Source organism: Oryctolagus cuniculus, chromosome 4 (genome assembly GCF_051225735.1).
Source record: "Oryctolagus cuniculus isolate XC-2025 breed Fujian yellow rabbit chromosome 4, ASM5122573v1, whole genome shotgun sequence".
NCBI classification, from domain to species: domain Eukaryota; kingdom Metazoa; phylum Chordata; class Mammalia; order Lagomorpha; family Leporidae; genus Oryctolagus; species Oryctolagus cuniculus.
Genome location: NC_142870.1, coordinates 145,549,611 through 145,572,325, shown reverse-complemented (window position 1 = coordinate 145,572,325; position 22,715 = coordinate 145,549,611). Strand labels below are relative to the sequence as shown.

General features: G+C 41.2%; 1 protein-coding gene across 5 annotated transcripts in view; it reads left to right on the top strand.

The window, feature by feature from the left end:
• Positions 1-22,715, top strand: part of PPP2R3A (protein phosphatase 2 regulatory subunit B''alpha) — a 210,699-nt gene that overhangs the window by 67,072 nt on the left and 120,912 nt on the right. For all 5 annotated transcript variants that reach the window (XM_051818617.3, XM_051818618.3, XM_070072785.2 and 2 more), the window contains one exon: positions 18,917-21,326. In XM_051818617.3, coding sequence (XP_051674577.1) covers positions 19,353-21,326 — 1,974 coding nt within the window. In that variant the 5' untranslated portion in view covers positions 18,917-19,352. The remainder of the gene's footprint in view (positions 1-18,916; positions 21,327-22,715) is intronic.

Below are 22,715 nucleotides of genomic sequence, written 5' to 3'. Positions count from 1 at the left end.
TTCTGGGGTAAAAAGTAGCCTCCACCTGCATACAGCCAGCAGACTGCCTGAAGCCCACTTGACCATCATACAACCAAGTGACATTGTGTAGGCTGCTCATGTCGAGCATCTTGATGCTTTGGGGCTGCATGGCTGGCTCCTGCTTGCCCATGTCCTAAAGTACACATTGCCCTGTTCCTTGTTTCAGCTTCTTTTGTAGACAACCAGAAGAAAACACAAAATGAATGTTCAGGCCCTGGCACCAGGCCCTCAGAGCCCTGCAGCTACTTCACAATTTACCAGACCAGCTCCTGCTTCTTGGTAGCCTTTTTAAAACCCCAAACACTGCAATTCAGCAAGGCGGTAGTTCTTGAGAATTGGAGGTTTGCTACACTCTCATCTGTTGACAGATTAAACTCTTCTCTTTCCTTTAACCTCAAACCTTGTCCTTGTTATTTTGGTTTGGCACTAAGTCAGGCCTTCAGTAACAGACATAGCAGAGTCAGAACCAGAGAGGAGAAAAGAACTTACAGGAGCTGGCTAGAATGTTGAGGGAAAGAGTCACCAATCGTCACCAGAAAACTATTTCAAAGAGAAGCTGCAGTGCAGAAGATGTTACAAAATTTAAAAAAGTGATGTCAAAATTAAAGATCAAAATATCTTGTAAATTTTTACTAAAAGATCAATACTTCGAGTAAATCTTGTTGCTTTCACGCAAGGGAATAAATTCTAGGTTTTTTTTTTTTTTTTTAATGTTTTTCTTTCATCTACTTGAAAGACAAAGTGAGAGAGAGAGATCTTCCATTTGCTGGCTCACTCCTCCAAATGCCTACAACAGCCAGGGTTGGGCCAGGCTGAAGCCATGAGCCTAAAAGTCCATCTGGGTCTCTCACTTGAGTAGCAAGAGCCTAAGACATCATCAGCTGCCTCTCCAGTCATACTAGCAGGAAGCCAGATTGAAAGTGAAGTAGCTGGACTTGAACCAGCACTTGATAGGGGATGTGGGTGTCTTAAACAGTAGTTTAATCCACTGCTCCACAAGGTCTGCCCCAAAATTCTGCTTTTATGTCAGTATACCTTTGATGTGATATTAATGCTCAGTTTTTAGAAACTCATAAAAATATTTCCCTTCTAATCTCAACTAGCCTAATTTCACACAAGATTCATCTGCAAACTTAGGACATTCTTATGTTCCCCCAATTACTTGTCCTATACCCTTCCTCTTTCTCCTAGAACACTAGTCATTTTACTTTACCTTGAACGTTATTCTTCTTTCTTATAAAGGATTTATTTTCTCTTTTTTTATAAAGGATTTATTTTCTCTTTTAATAAAATATTTATTTATTTATTTGAAAGTCAGAGTTCACAGAGAGAAGGAGAAGCATAGAGAGAGGTCTTCCATCTGCTGGTGCACTCCCCAACTGGCTGCAACGGCCAGAGCTGCACCCATCCAAAGCCAGGAGCCAGGAGCTTCTTCTGGGTCTTCCATGTGGGTGCAGGGGCCCAAGGACTTGGGCCATCTTCTGCTGCTTTCCCAGGCCATATCAGAGAGCTGGATCAGAAGTGGAGCAGCCAGGACTCAAACCGGTGCCCATATGGGATACCTGCACCGCAGGCAGCTGCATTACCCACTACACCACAGCACCGGCCCCCTCTTTTTCCTTTAAAGTACATCAATATCCCATATATTCACTTCCCAAAAATGTCTTACTTTCTAACATATAGATTTGTTTTTACTTTTTAAATTAATTTTAATTGCCATATATTGATTAGAATTATTTTTTATTCTTGGTAATTTAATTTTTAGTGAAAACCTAGTATGCAATTTTTAACTGTCTTATATCAATATATATGAAAACATATACTAAGGTTCTTTGTCTTAGAGAATTTAAGAAGCCATGAATTAAGTACATAAATTTATATTTGGAAACATTTGTCTTTTATATTTACTCTATTTTTTTTTTCTTTTTTGACAGGCAGAGTGGACAGTGAGAGAGACAGAGAGAAAGGTCTTCCTTTGCCATTGGTTTACACTCCAATGGCCGCTGCGGCTGGCGCGCTGCGGCTGGCGCACCGCGCTGATCCGATGGCAGGAGCCAGGTACTTCTCCTGGTCTCCCATGGGGTGCAGGGCCCTAGGACTTGGGCCATCCTCCACTGCACTCCCGGGCCACAGCAGAGAGCTGGCCTGGAAGAGGGGCAACCAGGACAGAATCTGGCGCCCCGACCGGGACTAGAACCCGGTGTGCCGGCGCCGCAAGGCGGAGGATTAGCTCTATTTTTAACAATTATGCTTAGGTTACTTTAAAAATTGAAATATTAGACAAATATGGTTAAATTATTTTCTTGTCAAAGACAAACTCTTAAAACTAAATTGCTGTATTTCATACATAGAAACAGTGAATATTATAACATTATTTGTTCTTAGGTCAAAATTATAACTTTATGAATATAGTATAACTTTGGCTTAGCTAGCCAGAGCCAAAACCTGGCACAAATATATGTTAAAGATTCTGAAAACATCATTACTTTGTGTTTACCAGCAAACTTTTTTTTTTAAGTTTTTTTATTTTATTTATTTGAAAGAAGTGGTGAGGCTGATGCTGTGGTGCAGCAGGTTAACACCCTGCCCTGAAGCGCTGACATCCCATATGGGCACCGGTTCTAGTCCCAGCTGCTCCTCTTCCGATCCAGCTCTCTGCTATGGCCTGGGAAAGCAGTAGAAGATGGCCCAAATCTTTGGGTCCCTCCACCCATGTGGGAGACCTGGAAGAAGCTCCTGGCTCCTGGCTTTGGATCGGCGCAGCTCCAGCCTTTGCGGCCATCTGGGAAGTGAACCATCGGATGGAAGACCTCTCTCTCTGCTTCTCCTTATCTCTCTGTGAACTCTGACTTTCAAATAAATAAATAAATCTTTAAAAAAAGAGAGAGAGAGAGAGAGAGAAGTGGAGACAAAGAGACAGAGAGAGCGGTCTTCCATCCACTGGTTCATTCCCCAAATGGCCACAATGGCCAGAGCTGTGCGGATCTGAAGCCAGGAGCTTCCTCCGGTTCTCCCATGCAGGTGCAGGGGCCCAAGGACTTGGGCTATTCTCTGCTGCTTTCACATACGCGTTAGCAGAGAGCTGGATTGGAAGTGGTGCAGCCAGGACTCAAACCAGTGCCCATATGCCGGCACTGAAGGCCAGGGCTTTAACCCTCTGGGCTCTCTGGGCCTCTTTACCAACAAACTTAAACTTCTATTAGATTCAAGTCATGTGAACCAAAAGGCGTAGGTTAATTTAAGTTTCCTTTATCTAAGCATTCATTTATCTGCAAGTCAATCAAAAATAATATTATATGGGGTGATTTTTATCACATAGACACAACAAATAGCATGTACAAATACATAACACATGTAATAGTTCTCACTTCTCAAAAATTACAAATGTAACGTGGACAGCACAAATCCTACGAGACCTAAGACAAATAACATTTCCAGAATGCACTTAACCTGGACCCCAGCCTTCTGCAGGGGTCAGTTAGCAGCACCTCGGCAATTAAGCTCAGTTTTGCCTTTATTTGGGGGCATGTTTTTCCCACCAGAGCCCAAAGGGCCTGTTCACTGGAACTCATGAAGGGTTAATCCAGACATGGAAAGGCCAACCAGGAAGACTAGGAGAGAGACAAAATTACTTTATGAGATTGCCCAGAAATTTAACCAAACTACAAAATGAGTTTGTCAAATCACAAAGCAATCTTTTAAGGCAGGGATCTCTTTCTGCATACAAGAAGAGAAAGTCCAAATTAGCACAAGGTTCGTTGTATTACCTCACACTGTCATTTATGGATTCCTGCCAAAGGCCACAGTCATTTCCCAAATTCCAAGCCAAATCTAAGCCTCATTTCTTCCACTCAGAAAGCACCTTAGGCCAATGACACCTGGTTAACAGTCAGCCACTAGGAATCTGTGCCTGAGTCTGAAAGCACTCAGGGAGCTGCAGGACAGCTCCCCAGGGTGCCTGCTGGCCAGGGGTTGCTTTGCCTTGGGCAAGACACACACTTAGGACTCTAATACCTTCATGGTCACCATTTTGCTATAGAATGCCTCCAGACATAATTGGAGGAGATGCTATAGAACCCTTAAAATGGGTCCGGTCTCCTGGCACATAGCAGATCATCATTGGTACTGGGGGTAGTGGGGAAAAGTAGGTGTTTATTGCAAAGCACAGAGCAAGGAGCTGGGCAGCTAATGCTCAATTCCTGGACTGCCTGAGGGCTTAAAAGCAGTGAATCTTACAGTTCAAAGTTGAGAATCAGCAGTGCATAACCAGCTCATGTGTGTGCCTGCGATTGGTCCAAATTGTATGTGGCCTTCCTCTGATTGGTCAGCAATAGGGGCCAACATGTTCCCTTTGGAATGAATGGCAAAGGTGGGCTCCAGTCTGTCTGGGTCTAGAGATGAACTGGGTATTGTTTTGTTTGTTCAAGACCTTTGAGTTCCTGCAAAGCTCTCAGAATAGAGGATAGCATCCAGATGTTAACTATAGGGGCAATTGGAGCCTTTATGATTCAGGGTCTCAGCTCTGGCTTCACTCTCATGTCACTCCCTTAACATAGTTAATCTTTACAAAGAAACTGCAAGCTAAGGAAGAGAAAGCAAAGGCTTGGCTTCATTCTCAACTTCAACAGGTCTAAGCTCCTTAACTTTCTCCAAACACAGAACACCTTTTTAGATCTCTGTGCCTTTGTAAGTATTTTTACTTCCAAGGCCCAGACCATTTTCTTCTTTACCTGGTGAAACCTTTATCTTTCTAAAACCATTTCCTCTGCCTCCTAACTTTTCTAGTCTGCTGCTTCCGTACCTTTGTTTCACAAGAGATCCACAATATCAGGAAGTGCTATATACCAGTTACTGTAGAGGTGTTTTCCAGGAACTGTTGAGAGTAATCATAATCTGCTTAAAGTGGAAATAATGTAGTGAGTGCTTGATAAATATTTGTTGAATGAGTTCTGGAGATGCATATGAACCACTCAGCCAGAAACTGGGAAACAGACTCAGATCCTTTGCCACATAGAAAGAATCAGGAGAGAGAAAAGGCATGAGTGGTGATCAGGCAGCATGAACTAAGACATGAGGTAGAATAAATGGAAACATCCAGAATAATTATAATTTGAAATAATTCTGTAATGGGTAGAAATCAGAATGTAACATATGTTTAGACTGATTGAAAAATTTTACCATATTTCATCATATTTAAGGTTGTAAAACTCATGTCCCATTAAGAAAGAAAAAGCTACTTAACTGGGATATAATGCTTATATAGAACATTTTTTAACATATTGAAACCTCTCATTTTTAAACTTACATTGATATATTTTTGTTACATGTCATTCTTAAACATATATAGATAAAATAAGGAGAAATAATTCATTAAGATATTCCTAGAATGTCTTCAATTCAGATTCTGACAATTTAAAATCAAATTACAATTTAGAGCCATCTTTGTTCATATCCCACTCTGCAATATCATTTATGGGTGGTGCAGTATTTTTTTAAAAGATTTTATTTATTTATTTGAGAGGTAGAGCTACAGATAGTGAGAGGGAGAGACAGAGAGAGAGGTCCTCCTTCCACTGGTTCACTCCCCAAATGCGCAACAGCTGGAGCTGCGCTGATCCAAAGCCAGGAGCCAGGAGCTTCCTTCCGGTCTCTCATGTGGGTGCAGGGGCCCAAGGACTTGGGCCATCTTCCACCGCTTTCCCAAGCCATAGCAGAGAGCTAGACTGGAAGAGGAGCAGCCAGGACTAGAACCAGCACCCACATGGGATGCCGGCGCCGCAGTCAGAGGATTAACCTACTGCTTTATGGCCCCGAGCCTTGTAGTATTTCTTAAAAGAATACTTTGCTACTGTCTTTAGGTTTTTTGGGGGTTTTTCTTGCTGAGTCTTCCTATATATTCTTTATGGTGATAGTTTCTTGCTCTTACTAGGAAGTGTCAGTCAATGACAACCATATCACAGTGCTGCTCCACACTATCAGATGTATCTCATTTCAGTGATATTAAAATGTCAAAAATTATATTTTAGAATTGAAAAATATTGTAATTTAATGTGAATCTAGCACCAAGTGGTTTCTTGTTGTCCCTGTTATTATGTGAAGGGTGCTCTTTTTTATAAAATATTTGCAATCAAACTTTACTTTTTAAAATACTACTATTTAGAATGTGCTTTGTTCCACTTGGAAGTTTTCTTGTTGCATTTATTGTGCTTAATGTTAGCAGGGGGGAGTTTTATCTTTGTATGCTTTTAAAAGAAGCCTAAAGGAAAAATAGACATTCTACCTCTCAGATGATGTAATGATGTCTCCACACATACACATGAAATATTGATTGACTAATCTCATAGTTAGAGTCAAAAAATCTTTTAGTAAACTGTCAAAAACTTTTCTCTTTGCTCCTCCTATTCTACCTCATTTAATCAATGGACTTATATTACCTCATACTTCTCCTAGGCTAAGCATTCTTATCACACTCTGGAATCTCTTACACTGTTCTTTTTGTGTTCTGGCCTCCATGAGACACTGGATCAGTCCAGCCATCTCTGTTCCCACATCAATCATGCTGAGTCATTGAAAATCATCTTGGAGCCGGCATTGTGGCCGCCTCCTGCAATGCCAGCATCCCATATGGGCACTGTTTGTTTGAATCCCGACTTCACCACTTCCAGATCCAGTCTGGGAAAAGCAGCAGAAGATGGCCCAAGTATTTTGTTCACCCATATAAGAGACCTGGAAGAAGCTCCTGACTCGTGGCTTCAGCCTGGCCCAGCCTTGGCCATTGCAGCTATCTGGGGAGGGAACCAGCAGATGAAAGATTATCCCCCTCTTCTCTTTCTCTTACTTTAAAATAAATAAATAAATCTTTTTAAAAAATCATCTTTAGTTTTGCTTCTTCCTGGTCAATTTCCTCATTATTTTTTCCTGGTACCTATTTCAAATCTTCGTTCTCTTCCCAGTCCCCAAATACCTTTTCTTTCGCCCAAAACTTTGATAGTTTTACCTTCAGTTTCATTGAGAAAAAGTGAAGTTGTCATAGGGAGAAAACTCCCTTAATTTCCTCCTACCCCATCTATAAACGTATCCCCTTGGTTTCTTTCTTCCTGTATCAATGGGAAAGATGTACACCTTCCTCTGAGGCTGATCCTTCGCCAGGGCTTTGGCTACCAGATCCTGCTTCTATAGAGCTTCTTACTCAATTTTTCTCTTCAACATATACACAAAATCACATATCTCCCATCCTTTAAGCAAGAGATAACAAAATAATAAGCCATAGTCTATTCTCTTCTGGCCACCGTTTTATAGCTCACCTCTCCTTGACAGAAGAAACAACTGGAATGTCTAGTCTTCCTGCACCACTTCTTGAAGCTAAGTCCCTGAAACTGCACTTGCTGAGGTTCCCAGAAACTTAATCCAGTGGGTAATTTCTGTTTTTTCTTGACCTCTTAGCAGCATCTAATACCAATAACCTCTGTTGTGAAAGTCCCTCCTTCAGCCTCTGTGACACTGCTGTCTCCGGTTTCCATGTCACCTTTTTATCTCTCCCTTTTTAAAGTCCCTGTAAAAAGTCTACCCCTCAGTCTAACCCAGGAATGTCAGCAAGCCCCAGCTGTGTCCTCCAGCTGGGGCTCTCCTCACTTGATGCCCTCTGGCGTGACTTCTCAGAACTGCACATCCAGCCCAAAGGTGCCTGCTGACCTCCGGGTTTTTACATTCCTATCTCATCCAGTCTTCACCATTCAGATGGTACATGGATTATCCTCAAACAACACAACCCCCTCATAAAACAGAAACAAAATGTCTGTCTTGGGAGTAGCCAGTGTTAGTTTCCCAATGCCAAGCCACAAACCCAGGAGTCCTTTCTCTCATTTTCCCCTTCTCCTGCTTGTGGATTCTTCCTGCCTGGCTTTCTCATCAGTGGCCTCCTCTCCGTTACTTCTGCCACCTCCTTGGTTTAGATTTTCATCACTTCTTGAATGGATTATAATAGTATCCTCCTCATGGTTTTCCGTGCCTCCAGTCTGCTCCCTGTCTGTCTAACCTCCACTCAGCTTCCATAAATAATCTTCCCCATGTTACTCCCCAGCCTGAAGTCATTGTTTGCCCCATAGCTTTCACGGTAAAGTTCAGACTCCTTAGTCTGGCATATAGGGCAGGGTGGTATCATTCTGCTGCTCTCTGTTCTCTTTCCCTCTTGCTTTTCCACCCACTCCCGTCTGGACCCGCTGGACCTACAACACTGCTGCACTCACTGTGCCAAGTCGTGCCTCTGTGCCTTCACGTGCATGTTGCCCTCTGCCTGAAGTATTCCCCCTTCCTTCTTGTCTAACTCTTGTCGATCCTTCAAGCTATACCCATATATGTGTATTCTTTTATTCTGGAAATGCACTTACTCTTAGGTCTGATTTAGATGCTTGCTCTTAAAATGGATAAAAAACATGAAGACAGGCTTCAGAAATGAACAGTAACGTAATGATTATCAATAAATGAAAAGATCTTCAGGTTCATCAGTAATGAATGAAATTCAGATTAAAATATGTATTCCTATTTTTTTCAACTATCAAATTAGCAAAATCTTTTTATTTTTTATTTTTTTTTTATTATTTTTTTTACAGGCAGAGTGGACAGTGAGAGAGAGAGACAGAGAGAAAGGTCTTCCTTTGCCGTTGGTTCACACTCCGATGGCCGCCGCGGCCAGCGCGCTGCAGCCTGCGCACCGCGCTGATCCGATGGCAGGAGCCAGGTACTTCTCCTGGTCTCCCATGGGGTGCAGGGCCCAAGTACTTGGGCCAGTATTCCAGGAGAACACAGGGAAACAGGCATTCTCCTATACTAATATCAGAAGCATAAATTTGTCATTTTTCTGGAACAGAGATTGGCCTTTTAAGAATCCAAAAAGTGTATGTGTATATGCAAACTGATTTTGCCTTGGCATTCTGCTACATGAAATATATTGTAAGAAAGGAACTGAGGAACAGTGTAAAGTATATGCATAGAAGTATTTGTCACTGGGGCCAGCACTGTGGCTTAAGTTAAGCCTCCACCTGTGGCGCCAGCATCCTATTTGGGCTCATGTTCATGTCCTGGCAGCTCCTCTTCCAATCCAGCTCTCTGCTAATAGCCTAGGAAAGTAGTGGAACATAGCCCAGTGCTTGGGCCCCTGAACCCATATGAGAGACCCAGAAGAAGCTCCTGGCTTTGGAGTGGCCCAGCTCCAGCTGTTGTAGCCATCTGGGGAATGAACCAGCAGATGGATGACCTCTTTCTCTGTCCTTCCCTCTGTCTGTCTGTAACTCTGCCTCTCTCTCTCTCTTTTTTAAAGATTTATTTATTTATATGAAAGGCATAGATACAGAGAGAGAAGGGGAGAGAGAATCTTCCACCCACTGGTTCACTCCTTAAATGGCTGCAACAGCCTGTGCTAGGCCAAACCAAAGCCAGGAGCCAGGAGCTTCCTCTGGGTCTCCCACATGGGTACAGGTGCACCCAAGCACTTGGGCCACCCTCTGATGCTTTTTCCATACATTTTAGCAGGGAGCTGGACTGGAAGTGGAGCAGCCAAGACTCAAACCAGTACCCATATGGGCTGTCGGCACTGCAGGTGGAGGTTTAACCTTCTATGCCACAGCACTGGCCTCTCTGCCTCTCAAATAAATAAATAAATAAATAAATCTTTAAAAAAAATAAGTGTTTATCATGATTTATTTTACTTATTTATTTATTGCCTTTTTAAATTTCTTTTGGTGGGGGGATTCTTTGCCTTTTTAATTTTTTTATTTAAGGTGAACAGATTTCATGTATTTCATATATAGAGGTTTAGGAATGTAGTGATACTCCTCACCCTACCTTCCCTCCTGTACTTGTTCCCACCCTTCCTCCTCTTTTCTATTTCCCTCTCTTAAGGTTTATAATGATCTACTTTCAGTTTACTTTATACTCATAAAATTAACCCTATGCTAAGAGTTCAATATCAATAAATATAAGAAGAAAAAAAATACAATTCCCTAGCAGTAGAGACAACAGCTTGCAAACGGTCATCAAATTTCAAAATGTCAGTTTCACTCTTATTTGTTACATTTTTGGTACTCTATTAGTTACCACAGATCAGGGAAGACATTTGGTATTTGTCTTTTTGGGAATGGCTTATTTCACTAAGTATAATCATTTCCAGTTGTATCTATTTTGTTACAAAAGACAGGAGTTCATTTTTTTATGGCTGAGTAGCATTCCATAGTGTGTATGTACCATAATTTCTTCATGTACTCATCAGTTGATGGGCATCTGGGTTGATTCCATATCTTAGCTTTTATTGTAAATTGAGCTGCAATAAACATGGGGTACTGATGCCTCTTGCATATACTGATTTCACTTCTTTTGAGTAAATTCCCAGGAGTGGGATTGCTGGGTCATATGGTACATCTATTTTCAGCTTTCTGAGGTATCTCTTCACTGTCTTCTACAATGGCTGTACTAATTTGTATTCTCACTAACAGTGTATTAGAGTACCTTTTTCCCCATATCCTCACCAGCATTTATTGTTTGTTGATATCTATATGAGAGTCATTCTAACTGGGGTGAGGTGAGACCTCATTGTGGTTTAGATTTGCATTTCTCTGATGGCTGGTGATCCTGAGCATTTTTTCATGTGTTCATTGGCCATATGAATTTCCTCTTGAAAAATGCCTGTTCAAGCCCTTGCCCATTGTTAGCTAGATTGTTTGTTATGTTGTTGTTGAGTTTCTTGAACTCTTTATAGATTCTGGATATTAATCCTTTATCAGTTCATGGTTTGCAAATATTTTCTCCCAGGCTGTTGGTTGCTTCTTCACTCTGTTGAGTGTTTCTTTTGCACTGCAGAAGCTTTTCAGCTTGATGTAAGCCCATTTGTCTATTTTTGTTTTGATTGCCTGCACTTCTGGGGTTTTTTCCAAGAAGTCTTTGCCTATTCCAATGTCTTGCAAAGTTTCCTCAGTGTTCTCTTCTACTGATTTGATAGTATCAGGTCGCAGATTTAAGTTCTTGATCCATTTTGAGTTGATTTTTGTATAAAGTATAAGGTAGAGGTCTTTTTACATACTTCCACATGTGGAGATCCAGTTTTCCCAGCACCATTTGTAGAAGAGACTGTCTTTTCTCCAGGGATTGATTTTATCTCATTTTCAAAGATTAGTTGGTTGTAGATGTGTGGATTAATTTCTGGGGTTTTCTATTCTATTCCATTGGTCTACATGTCTCTTTTTGTGCCAGTGCCAGGCTATCTTGATTGTAGCTACCCTGTCATGTCTTGAAGTCTAGTATTGTGATGCCTCAGCTTTATTTTTGTTGTATAAGATTGCTTTAGCTATTGAGGGTCTCTTTTGTTTCCATATAAATTTTAGCTTCATTTTTTTCTAGATCTGAGAAGAATATCATTGGTATTTTGATTGAGATCAGATTGAATCTATAAATTGCTTTTGATAGTATGGACATTTTGATGATATTAATTCTTCCAATCCATGAACATGGAAGATTTTTCCATTTTATTGTGTCATCTTATATATCTTTCTTTAATGTTTTGTAATTTTTGTTGTAGAGATCTTTCACTTCCTTGGTGTAACTGATTTTGCCTTGGCATTCTGCTACTTGGAATATATTGTAAGAAAGTAACTGAACAACAATGTGAAGTATATGCATAGCAATGTTTATCATGGATTATTTTATTTAAAAATAAATAACTAGAATGTTCAGCAATACAAGATGGCTAAATGAGTTTATTCATATTATAAAATATTATGTGTCGGGGCTGGTGCTGTGGCGCAGCGGGTTAAAGCCCTGGCCTGAGGAGCCAGCATCCCATTTGGGTGCCGGTTCTAGTCCCAGCTGCTCCTGTTCTGATCCAGCTCTCTGCTGTGGCCTGGTATAGCAGTAGAAGATGGCCCAGGTCCTTGGGCCCCTGCACCCACATGGGAGACCTGGAAGAAGCTCCTGGCTCCTGGCTTTGGATTGGCGCAGCTCCGGCCATTGCAATGGGGAGTTCATTGGGGAGTGAACCAGCAGATGGAAGATTGTCTCTCTGTCTCTGCCTCTCTCTGTAACTGTCTTTCAAAATAAATAAAATAAATCTTTAAAAAAATATTATGTGTCTATTAAAATTATCAAGATTTGTTTTGACCTGGAAGTACATACATGAGCTGTGGTTAAAGTTTTGTCAAAAGAAAGTATGCATTTTTTTTTAAAAGACATTTATTTATTGGAGAGAGGCAGAGACGGAGATCCTATGTCCACTGGTTCACTCCGCATATAGCCACAGCGACCAGAACTGGACACATTCCAAAACCAGGAGCTCCTTCCAGGTCTCCCCCATGGGTGTAGAGGCCCAAGAACTTGGGCCATCCTCTCTGCTTTCCCAGGTGTGTTAGCAGGGAGCTGGATCAGAAGTGGAGCAGCCAGGACTCAAACTGTCACCCATACGGGATGCCAGTGCCAGAGGCAGACAGAGGCTTTACCCGCTAAGCCACATACCAGCCCCAGAAGTATACATTTTTAAGTTCTCACTCTTCTTTTGAGGGACAATCTTTTGTTTAGTTTTATTTGATTTTGTTTTGTTTTCTTTCTCTTCATACTATTTGTTGAACTCCTCTACTTAGAGTAGGTTTAACTATAAGGTCACTGAGTATACTGCTGATAGATCATCATAAAAATTAAGAATGGGAATCCAAGGGGGGGAGGGAGTTGGAAGGTGGGTGGGAGGAGGGGAAGCTCCACTTTGTTCCTAAATCTGTATATATGAAACTTGTATAATTTAAATTAAAAAAGAGTCTTGAGAATCTATCCATAAAATATTAATAGTAGTTATTTCTGAATGGAGATATGGGTAATTAGAATAGTTTTTACTTTTGAGTGCTAACTTTTCTGAAAAGAACATGTATTAAATATGGAACCAAAAATGGAGAAAAGAGCAGCTTAGCCATGCTTATCTGCTGTGCTCACCTCTGTCATTGCCCTCCTTAAATAGCACCCTGAGGACCATCAATATGGATTGATTATTCAGCATCATTCTGTCTCTTGGGGTCTGTTCCAGAGTAGAAAATGTTTGATGGATGGATTAGAGCAGTAACAATTACTGTGTATTTCCTGCATTCTACACATAGTTGTAAACATTTGACTTACTCCTCATGAGATGAATATTCCTATTCTCTCCATTTTGTGGCTAGAACAGGCTGGAAAAAATTAATTTGCCCATATGGGGCTCCACAGTTATAAGTGGCAGAGTTGGGGTTCAAACCCATGCAGGGTGCTTTTTATGTAGATTCAAGATAGTGTTGTGGTTCTGAGTGAGGTTGTATGGTTTACACTCCCTATTGAGGATTCCATTTGGACAACTGGGCATCAGTTGAATTCTAGTCTGAATAAAAAGGCCAAACTTAACACTTACTAGTCTAGACTATGTACCAATGAAGTAACTACCACTTAATTTGGCAGTTTTTAAAAAACTTACATTTTAGGGCTGGCACTGTGGCATATGGGCTGAGCATCCACTTGTAGCATCAGAATCCCATATGGGCTCCAGTTCGTGTACCAGCTGTTCCATTTCCAATTCAGCTCTCTGCCATGACCTAGGAAAGCAGCAGAGGATGGCCCAAGTGCTTGGGTCCCTGCACCCACATGGGAGACCCAGAAGAAGCTCCTGGCTTCGGATAGGCACAGTTCCAGCCGTTGTGGCCATCTGGGAAGTGAACCCGTGGATAGAAGACCTTTCTCTCTGTCTATCCCCTCTCTCTGTCTGTAACTTTATCTCTCAAATAAATAAATAAATAATCTTTTTTTAAAAAAAAAACAAACTTATATTTTAGGCTGTAAACTTCTCATTGATAGTGCCACCACCCCTTGAGGTTTGGCTTTCTGTTGTTCCTGTCATTTCAAGCATAAATATATTGTGTTCTTTAAGTCTTTCCTCCATCTGCTTTCTTTCTCAGTATGATTTCTCAGTGATGATTCATGACAAGTTAATTCTTAAAACCTACGAACCTTCATTTTTGCCATATCTTCTTTTTTTTTCCATCTTTTAAATTTCCAGTTATTCTGCACTAAGATGGTAGCCACTAGGTTCATTTGGCTATGTGAATTAAAACTAGTTGCAATGGGCAGAAGATTTCGGTAGACACTTCTCCGAAGAAGATATGGTGCTAGTCAGTCAGCACATGGGAAGATGTTCAACATCATTAGTCATTAGGAAAATGTAAGTTAAAGCCACTTTAATAAGTGGAGTGTGGGTAAATAAACAGTGATGTGTCCATAAAATGGAACACTCTGAGCAATAAAAAGGGATGAGTATTGATTCATGCAGAAAGGTGAATAAATGTCCAAAAACATTGTTAAGTGGCAGAAGCTGATCTCATACAATACAAGGGCTCATCAAAAACTTCATTGAAAAATGCATATGATTTAAAACTTACTTAGGGATTTCAAAATTTTGTACATCAAAATAAACTTTAATTCCAAATTCCACAAACCTTGAAGTGCCTTCATATGATTACATACATAAAACATTTTTAAAAGGGCAAAATTTTAGTGATGGAGACATCTGGGGCAAGGGAGGGACTACAAAAGGGTAGTATGTGAGATGTTTTGGGGTAGGGTGGGTAGATCAATGGGACAGTTCTGTATCCTGATTGTGGTGGTAGTTAGGAAGGAAGGAGGGGGTGTATGTAGAACTGATGAAAGTCAAATAATGTCTGTACTTAATAATACTAATGTCAGGGGGCTGGTGCCATGGCTCACTTGGTTAATCTTCCGCCTGTGGTGCTGGCATCCCATATGGGCACCAGGTTCTAGTCCAGGTTGCTCCTCTTCCAGTCCAGCTCTCTGCTGTGGCCCGGGAGGGCAGTAGAGGATGGCCCAAGTGCTTAGGCCCCTGCACCCGCATGGGAGACCAGGAGGAGGCACCTGGCTCCTGGCTTTGGTTTGCACAGCACCGGCCATAGCGGCCATTTGGGGAGTGAACCAAGGGAAGGAAGACCTTTCTGTCTGTCTCTCTGTCTATTACTCTACCTGTCAAATTAAGAAAAAAAAAAAAGAGATAGAGAAAAATAAATAAATAAATAATACTAATGTCAGTTTTCTGGTTTTATAATTACAGTGTAGTGATATTGGATGTTATTACTGGGAAAAATTGGAGGAATAATTTGCAAAAATTCACTGTACTATTTTTGCAACTTCTGTGTGAGTTTAAAGTGAAAGTTTTTTGAAATTAAAATACAGTTCTTCAGTTGCACTAGTCAGGTTTAAAGTGCTCTATAAAACCTCATGTGAGTAATAGCAGCCACAATAGATAGTGCAGATAAAGAATATTTCCATCTTCACAGGAAGTTTTATTGGACAGTCCAGGTCTGACTTTAGTCACTGTTCTTTTTAATTTGACTATTTCAAATTCCAGTATCACATGGAAACCTTCTTTTAATTCCCTTCAGGTTAGTCAGTTGTTTGAGCTATGTCCAGGCTTAAAGAAATACTTCTTTCTAGTTTCTTAGATTTCAGAGGAAAAAAAGTCCACTCATGTGGTAATCAAAGTAAGACACTGAGGGAGGGGCAGGCACTGTGGCACAGCAGGTTGGTTAAGCCACTGCCTGAGATGCCAGCATCTTATAGGAGTACAGTTCAAGTCCTGGCTGTTCCAATCCAGCTCCCTGCTAATGCGTTTGGGAAGGCAGTGGAAGACGGCCCAAGTGCTTAGGCCCCAGCCACCCCTTGTGGGACACCCAGGTGAAGTTTCTGCCTCGCCCAGCCCTAGCCACCGCTGCGGCCATTTGGGGAGTGAACCAACAGATGAAAAATTCTCTCTCTTTCTTTCTGTCTCTCTCTTTTCTTTTTAAACATTTATTTATTTATTTGAGAGAGAGACAGAGAGAGATCTTCCATCTGCTGGTTTATTCCCCAAATTGCTATTATGGCCAGAGCTGGACCAATCAGGAGCCAGGAGCTTCTTCTGAGTCTCCCACGTGGACCCAGGGCCCCAAGCACTTGAGCCATCTTCCATTGCTTTCCCAGGCTGTTAGCAGAGAGCTGGATAGGAAGTAGAGAAGCCGGGACTCGAACTGGCACCCATATGGGATGCCAGTGCTGCAGGCAGAGGCTTAACCTGCTATGCCACAGCACCAGCCCTTGTAACTCTCCTTTCAAATAAATCTTTAAAAAGAAAAAAAAAAAAAAGACATTGAAGGATAAGAATATTAAAACTAAGATTTATATCTTCCTGGGTAGAAAATCTGAATAATATGTCAGTGTTCATCCAAAATAATTCATAAGCTGGTTGCAATTGTAATCAAATTCCAGTAAGATCTTTCTGAAACTGACAATTCAATAATTCATCTGGACGACCATCACGGAGCATTTAGAGGGTAAGAAAATTGTAATTAGGGATATGGGAAGTACTGTCAGATAGTGAAACTTAAATAAGACAACAATAATTACTGTAGGATAGAATTGGCACAAAAACAGCCATCACTGGATCCAAAGAAGCAGAAAGTATACTCTAACCAAAAGTCCCGAATGCCTAAATGGACAAAACATAAGAATAGCCAATTTACCAAAGAAAAAAATAAACTAATTCAGCAAAATAGGCTTTTTAAGGATCAAAGAAATGAAATACAAAAACAAGTAGTGTTTCTCATTCTTAAATGAGTAAAGATTGTTGTTGTTGTTGTTGTTGTTGTTTAAGATTTATTTATTTGAAGGGCAGAGTTAGAGAGAGGCAGAGGCATGAGAGAGAGAGAGGTCTTACATTCTCTGGTTCACTCCCCAGTTTGCCGTGACAGTGGAATGTGCCGATCTGAAGCCAGGAGCCTCCTCCGGGTCTCCCATGCAAGTGCAGGGGCCCAAGGTCTTGGGCCATCCTCTACTGCTTTCTCAGGCCATAGCAGAGAGCTGGATCAGAAGAGGAGCAGCCGGGACTCAAACCAGCACCCATATGGGATACTGGCACTGAAGGCAATGGCTTCACCACAGCGCCAGCCCCAAGATTGTTATTGTTAAAGCACCAGTGCTAGTGATGGTGCCATGAAATGATACTCTCCTGTCCTTCCATCATTGCCTCATTACACTGTCCTTGATGCAGTAGTATTGCATATTCTGTCCTCCAGAAAATCATGTGGACTGTGCCTTCTAAATATATATATAGCATCTCTGCTGTTCATATCCTGGTACAAACTCCCTAGCCTTCGTGCCTGGCTCATTATAATAACTCCTAGCTTGTTTCCCTACTTCTTGTCCTGGTTCTCCAGAGTTTTTGAACACAGTAGCCAAAGTTTCCAAATTAAAATATTAGTCAGTAGCCTTCAGTGTTTGCTAGCTCACTCAAGAGTTAAAGCCAGTTTCATCATAATGGTCTGTAGAGTACTCCGTGATTTAAAAATCCCAGCTTTCCAGGGTGAATGTTTAGCCTCACAGTTAAGATGCCCACAGCTAATAATGGGGTACCTGGGATTGAAGCCTGGTTCAGGTTCCTAACTCTAACTTACTACTGAGGCGTACCCTTCAGGCACCTGTGGTTTCTGCCACCCCACATGGTAGACTTGGATTGAGCTCCCAGCTCTAGCCCCGCCAGTTTTCTTCTGGTGCAATCATTTGAGAAATAAACCAGCAAGTGGAGGAGCTCTCTCATTCTTTCTGTTTCTGTCCCTCTCCCTTTCATCAGTCTCTAGCTGTCGTAAAGATGATTTATCTCATAGTACTTCCTTGGCCTGCTCCCTTTCAGGTCTCTTCAGATATCAGTGAGATTTTCCCTGACTTCTCATTATAAAACAGCAACCTACCCCCCACCAACCCTGCCCCACCATCCTTTCTAAAATCTTATTTTTTTCTATTGCACACATATCTTATCAGGTAAGTCATATGCTTGCTTCCATGTCATTTTTCCATATGTCTGCTTCATAAAGACAGAGACTTTATTTTATTCTCTGCTGTATCCCTCGCACTTAGAAAATGCCTGGCACGTAAGTCAGCATTCAATGTTTGTTGACCAAATGAATATATTGATAGAATATTTTTGGAAGGCAACTGTAACATGTTTTTAAAACCATGTTTTAAAAAGCTTAACTGTTGAAATCTTTACTTAGTGCAGAGTTGATCTTCTGTATATAAAGATAATTAAAAATAAATCTTAATGAAGAATAGGATGGGAGAGGGAGTAGGAGGTGGGATGGTTTCAGGGTGGGAGGGAAAGTATGGGGGGAAGAACCACTATATTCCAAAAGTTGTGCCGATGAAATTTATATTTATTAAATAAAAGCTGTCTATAAAAAAATAAAGTTTGGGAATGATTGAATTCTGTCCACTCGATGAAGTGGGGAGGACAGGACCAAGAGAAGTAACCAGAACAACTTTCTCTTGGTAAGAAAAGAGAAGGCAATAGGAAAATGATTGCAAAATATAAAAGAAGTGTCAGGATCCAGAAAACGCTATGTGTTTGGAGTCTTTGAGAAGACTGCTGATGTAAGCAAAAGGTTGGTGCCTGGGAGTAGTACAAGGTACCATTACAGGTGGATGCAAACAGACGTTGAAGGGCTTGAAAGTGAGCCAAAAGAGGCAGAGCTGCCCTGATCCATGACGGAGATCAGTGGTGTGAATTCTCAAACGTGGGGGAGGAGGAAGCTGCCTGAATCGAAGCTTCTTAGTGCTGTGTAGGTGGCAAGGAGACTGGGATAAATAATGTCACCCGGAAGGTGGTTGCAGCAGGCAGAGTTGAGGTAATAACTGCTCAAGGTAGCAACTAGTGGGGCTGTGACGAAGTAAAGCATGTACTGAATATCAGCAATCATGATATGGCAGAGCATAAGACTTACTGGTTAGCTGCAAGAAAGAAGAACTTAAAAGTTCCAATATTAAAAATCATGTTGCTTTTTAATTATTTTCTTCTTTATTATAGGTGTCTCTTGTTTACAGAAAGATGGATCATTTAAACCATTGGAGGACTCAGTTATCACAATGCTTCTGTGCTACCAGCTAAGATTTATGACAGTAAATTCATGACAAATTTCCATGTTACAGAATGGAAGAACTAAAAGGATACTCTCTCATAAAAATAGTCCTGTAGTATCATATTACTAAACAAAATTTAAAAGCACAGTTGTTAAATTATTAGATTTGCTAATAATTAGACAAGCACACATGCAGCAACTACTGTATACTGATAGTTACTGAACCTCAAATTTAGATGATTTCCCTTTGTGAGAGAAGTCGTTTGCAAAGAAACCACTGAACATTGTCACTACATATATTTTCAGCGAAGTGTCATTTAGAAAATTTGAATTGAAATAAGTTCTGAAAAGTCTGAAGCCCCACTACTAAGTGGATTTGATATTATGGCAGCAACTTACAGACTTGTGGTTAGTACTGTGAACCACTATAGCAGTGTGCTAATAGACCGGCGTTTTGAGCAAGCTATACATTATTGCACTGGAACATGCCACACCTTCTCACATGGAGTTGACTGCATTGTGGTTCATCACAGCGTTTGCGCGGATCTCTTGCACATCCCGGTGTCTCATTTCAAAGATGTGGATCTGAACTCTGTGTTTCTACCCCACGAGAATGGGCTTTCCGCAGCTGAAGGTGACTATACCCATCAGACCTTCACAGGCATGCCCAGGGTCAGGAGAGGATCTGCGTTTCAGAATTCCTGTAACTTAAAGGACATTGCAGGAGAAGCAATCAGTTTTGCAAGTGGGAAAATAAAGGAATTTTCCCTTGAAAAACTCAAAAACTCTAACCATGCAGCTTATAAAAAAGGAAGGAAAGTCAAGTCTGACTCATTTAATAGGAGGTCAGTTGATTTTGACCTGCTCTGTGGTCATTACAACAGCGATGGGACCTCCCCGTCCTTTGGTTTACTCCGAAGTTCCTCAGTTGAGGAAAAGTCTTTGTCCCACAGAAACTCACTTGATACAAACCTGACTTCCATGCTTCTTCACAACTTCTCGGAAGAAGACCTAGTTACCCATATTTTAGAAAAACATAAAATCGATAATTTTTCCTCTGGGACAGACATAAAGATGTGCTTGGACATCTTGCTGAAATGCTCTGAGGATTTGAAAAAATGCACAGATATCATAAAACAATGCATTAAGAAAAAGTCGGGGGGTGGCATCAATGAAGGAAGTAGTAATGATGCAATATCTAGCTCTGAAACTGTCTATATGAATGTAATGACCAGGTTAGCATCCTATCTGAAAAAGTTACCGTTTGAGTTCATGCAGTCTGGAAACAATGAGGCTATAGATTTAACAGAACTGGTCAGTAATATGCCTAGCTTACAGCTGACTCCCTTCTCTCCAATATTTGGCACTGAACAGCCCCCTAAATATGAAGATGTTGTCCAGCTCTCAGCCCCTGACTCTGGACAGTTTCAGACTAGTGAATTACAAGATGACAAGTATAATTCTAGAAAAATGGACACCATAAAATCCATCCCCAACAACTCCACAGATTCCTTATATAACTTAGAAATAAAAACTGCCCAGCTTCAGTCACCGTCATTAACCATGAACTCTTTGGAAAACGTTGCATCTGGTGACTTAATGGAAACTCTTTACATTGAAGAAGAGTCAGATGGAAGGAAAGCACTAGATAAAGGACAAAGGACAGAGAATGGACCCAGTCAAGAGTTAAAGGTAAAAGAACGTAAAGCAGAATTTTCAGACTGTGGTACTCATCTTAAAAACTGCCCTGCCTCGACACAAAATGAAATTGGCAAGGCATTTGAAAAGCCAGGTGTTCATCTAGCCGGCGAAGACCCTAAATTAAAAGTTGCTAAAGTTGAAGCGGGAGACAAGGGGGATTATGTGAACCCTAACAGCCAGGAAGAGATAGATAAATTATTAATGGATTTGGAATCGTTTTCACAGAAGATGGAGACCTCTTTAAGACAGCCACTTGCTAATGGTAAAAACTCGGAGTCTCTGAACAGTCCTGGTCAGATGGCTGCTCAGATCCCTGCAGATCTTGAGCCTAAATCTAAAGACGCTTCACCTGCAGAAAAAGTCTCACCTTCCTGTCTGACAAAGGTTATTGAAACCAACGGACACAAAATAGAGGAAGAGGATAGAGCACTCCTACTGAGAATTCTGGAAAGCATTGAAGACTTTGCCCAAGAACTAGTCGAGTGCAAATCAAGCAGAGGAAGTCTATCGCAAGAAAAGGAAATGATGCAGATTCTACAGGAAACCTTGACAAGTTCCTCCCCGGCCAGTGTGTCAGTCGGTAGAAGTGCTGTTGGTGATAAAGCCAAAGATACTACTTCAGTAGTGTTGATTCAGCAGACCCCCGAAGTGATCAAGGTGAGTCATCTTACATTCTACTCATGCTGTTTCCCTATACTAGGGTTGGTTTCAGCTCAGTCAGTAAAAAGCAAAGAGAGTTAAAAAGACTGATCAACTGCTGTCTCCATACCCTTCATCTTCTTCCTAGTCCTGCGACCAAAGGAAAACTACTTAGCCTTAATATTCCTCTTCTATATGGTAAAAATAATGTAGATCAAGGTAACTTTATGAAGTATAATGCTTATATAAAAGTCATTTAATAATAATCTTCATAGTTTACCAAAAGATAGGTCCTTACCACATGTATATGTAGACCTGTACAAGGTGCAGTGTACGGTACAAAAGAATAAAGGACATGATTTTAAAAAAATAATTTATTTGAAAGGTAGAGTTACAGAAAGAGAGAGAGAGAGAGAGAGAGAGAGATCTTCCACATGCTGGTTCACTCCCCAGATGTCCACAACAGCCAGAACTGGACCAGGCCAAAGCTAGGAGCCAGGAGCTTCTTCTGGGTCTCCCACATGGATGCAGGGGCCCAAGTACTTGTGCCATCTTCCACTGCCTTCCCAGGCTATCAGCAGGGAACTGGATCAGAAGTGCAGCAGCTGGGACATGAACAAGCACTCATATGGGAGGCCAGCTTTGCAGGCAAAATCCAGTATGCCACAATGCCAGCCCCAGGGACATGATGCTTAAAGAGCTTAAAATCTAGTCGGGGAGCCTGAAACCACACTGGAGCCTGTGAAAATACTTGAAAGTATCGTTAGTGCAATAAACCGTCAAAAAGGTAAAGACTAGCCTATGAGATTTGCTTCAACATGTGAGAATAAGTATCAATCTAGAATGAGAAGTAATTGTGACAGCCTTCATATCTATCCCTTTACTGATAGCGTTGCTTTTGAGTACTCTCAGAAAGGCAGTTACCTGCTGGTATGTATACATGTGTGTTTAAACACAACAAGATTATTCTTGGTTTATTTTACAAGTTCACCAAGGGGCTAGCAAGGGGCTGCACTGCACCTGGCTCAAGGACCCAGACTGGGGGCACACTCACATCCGTGAAATCTCCAGCCTGATTGCAGACGGGGCTCTCAACCCTTCACTGAGACGCTCGCCTGGTCTGTCAGCTGTGTTGTCTTCATTACCAGTCTAAAGCAGAGTGGGTGCTCAGTTCTTTCCTGGAATGCCCACCTGGTTTATCAGATGTATTTCTCCTCATTAAATTTTGCTACCTCGCTAACTACTTTAAAAAAAAAAAAAGAAAAGAAAAGAAAAAGACCCAGCCTGGCTAATGGATTCTCAATGTTCATAAGTATATTTTGAGTTTACTGGGGAAGGGAAAGAAAAGGGTGGTGTTTTTAACTGTCTTGTCTCAGACAATACAAACTTCTGTTCGTAATCTAGTGC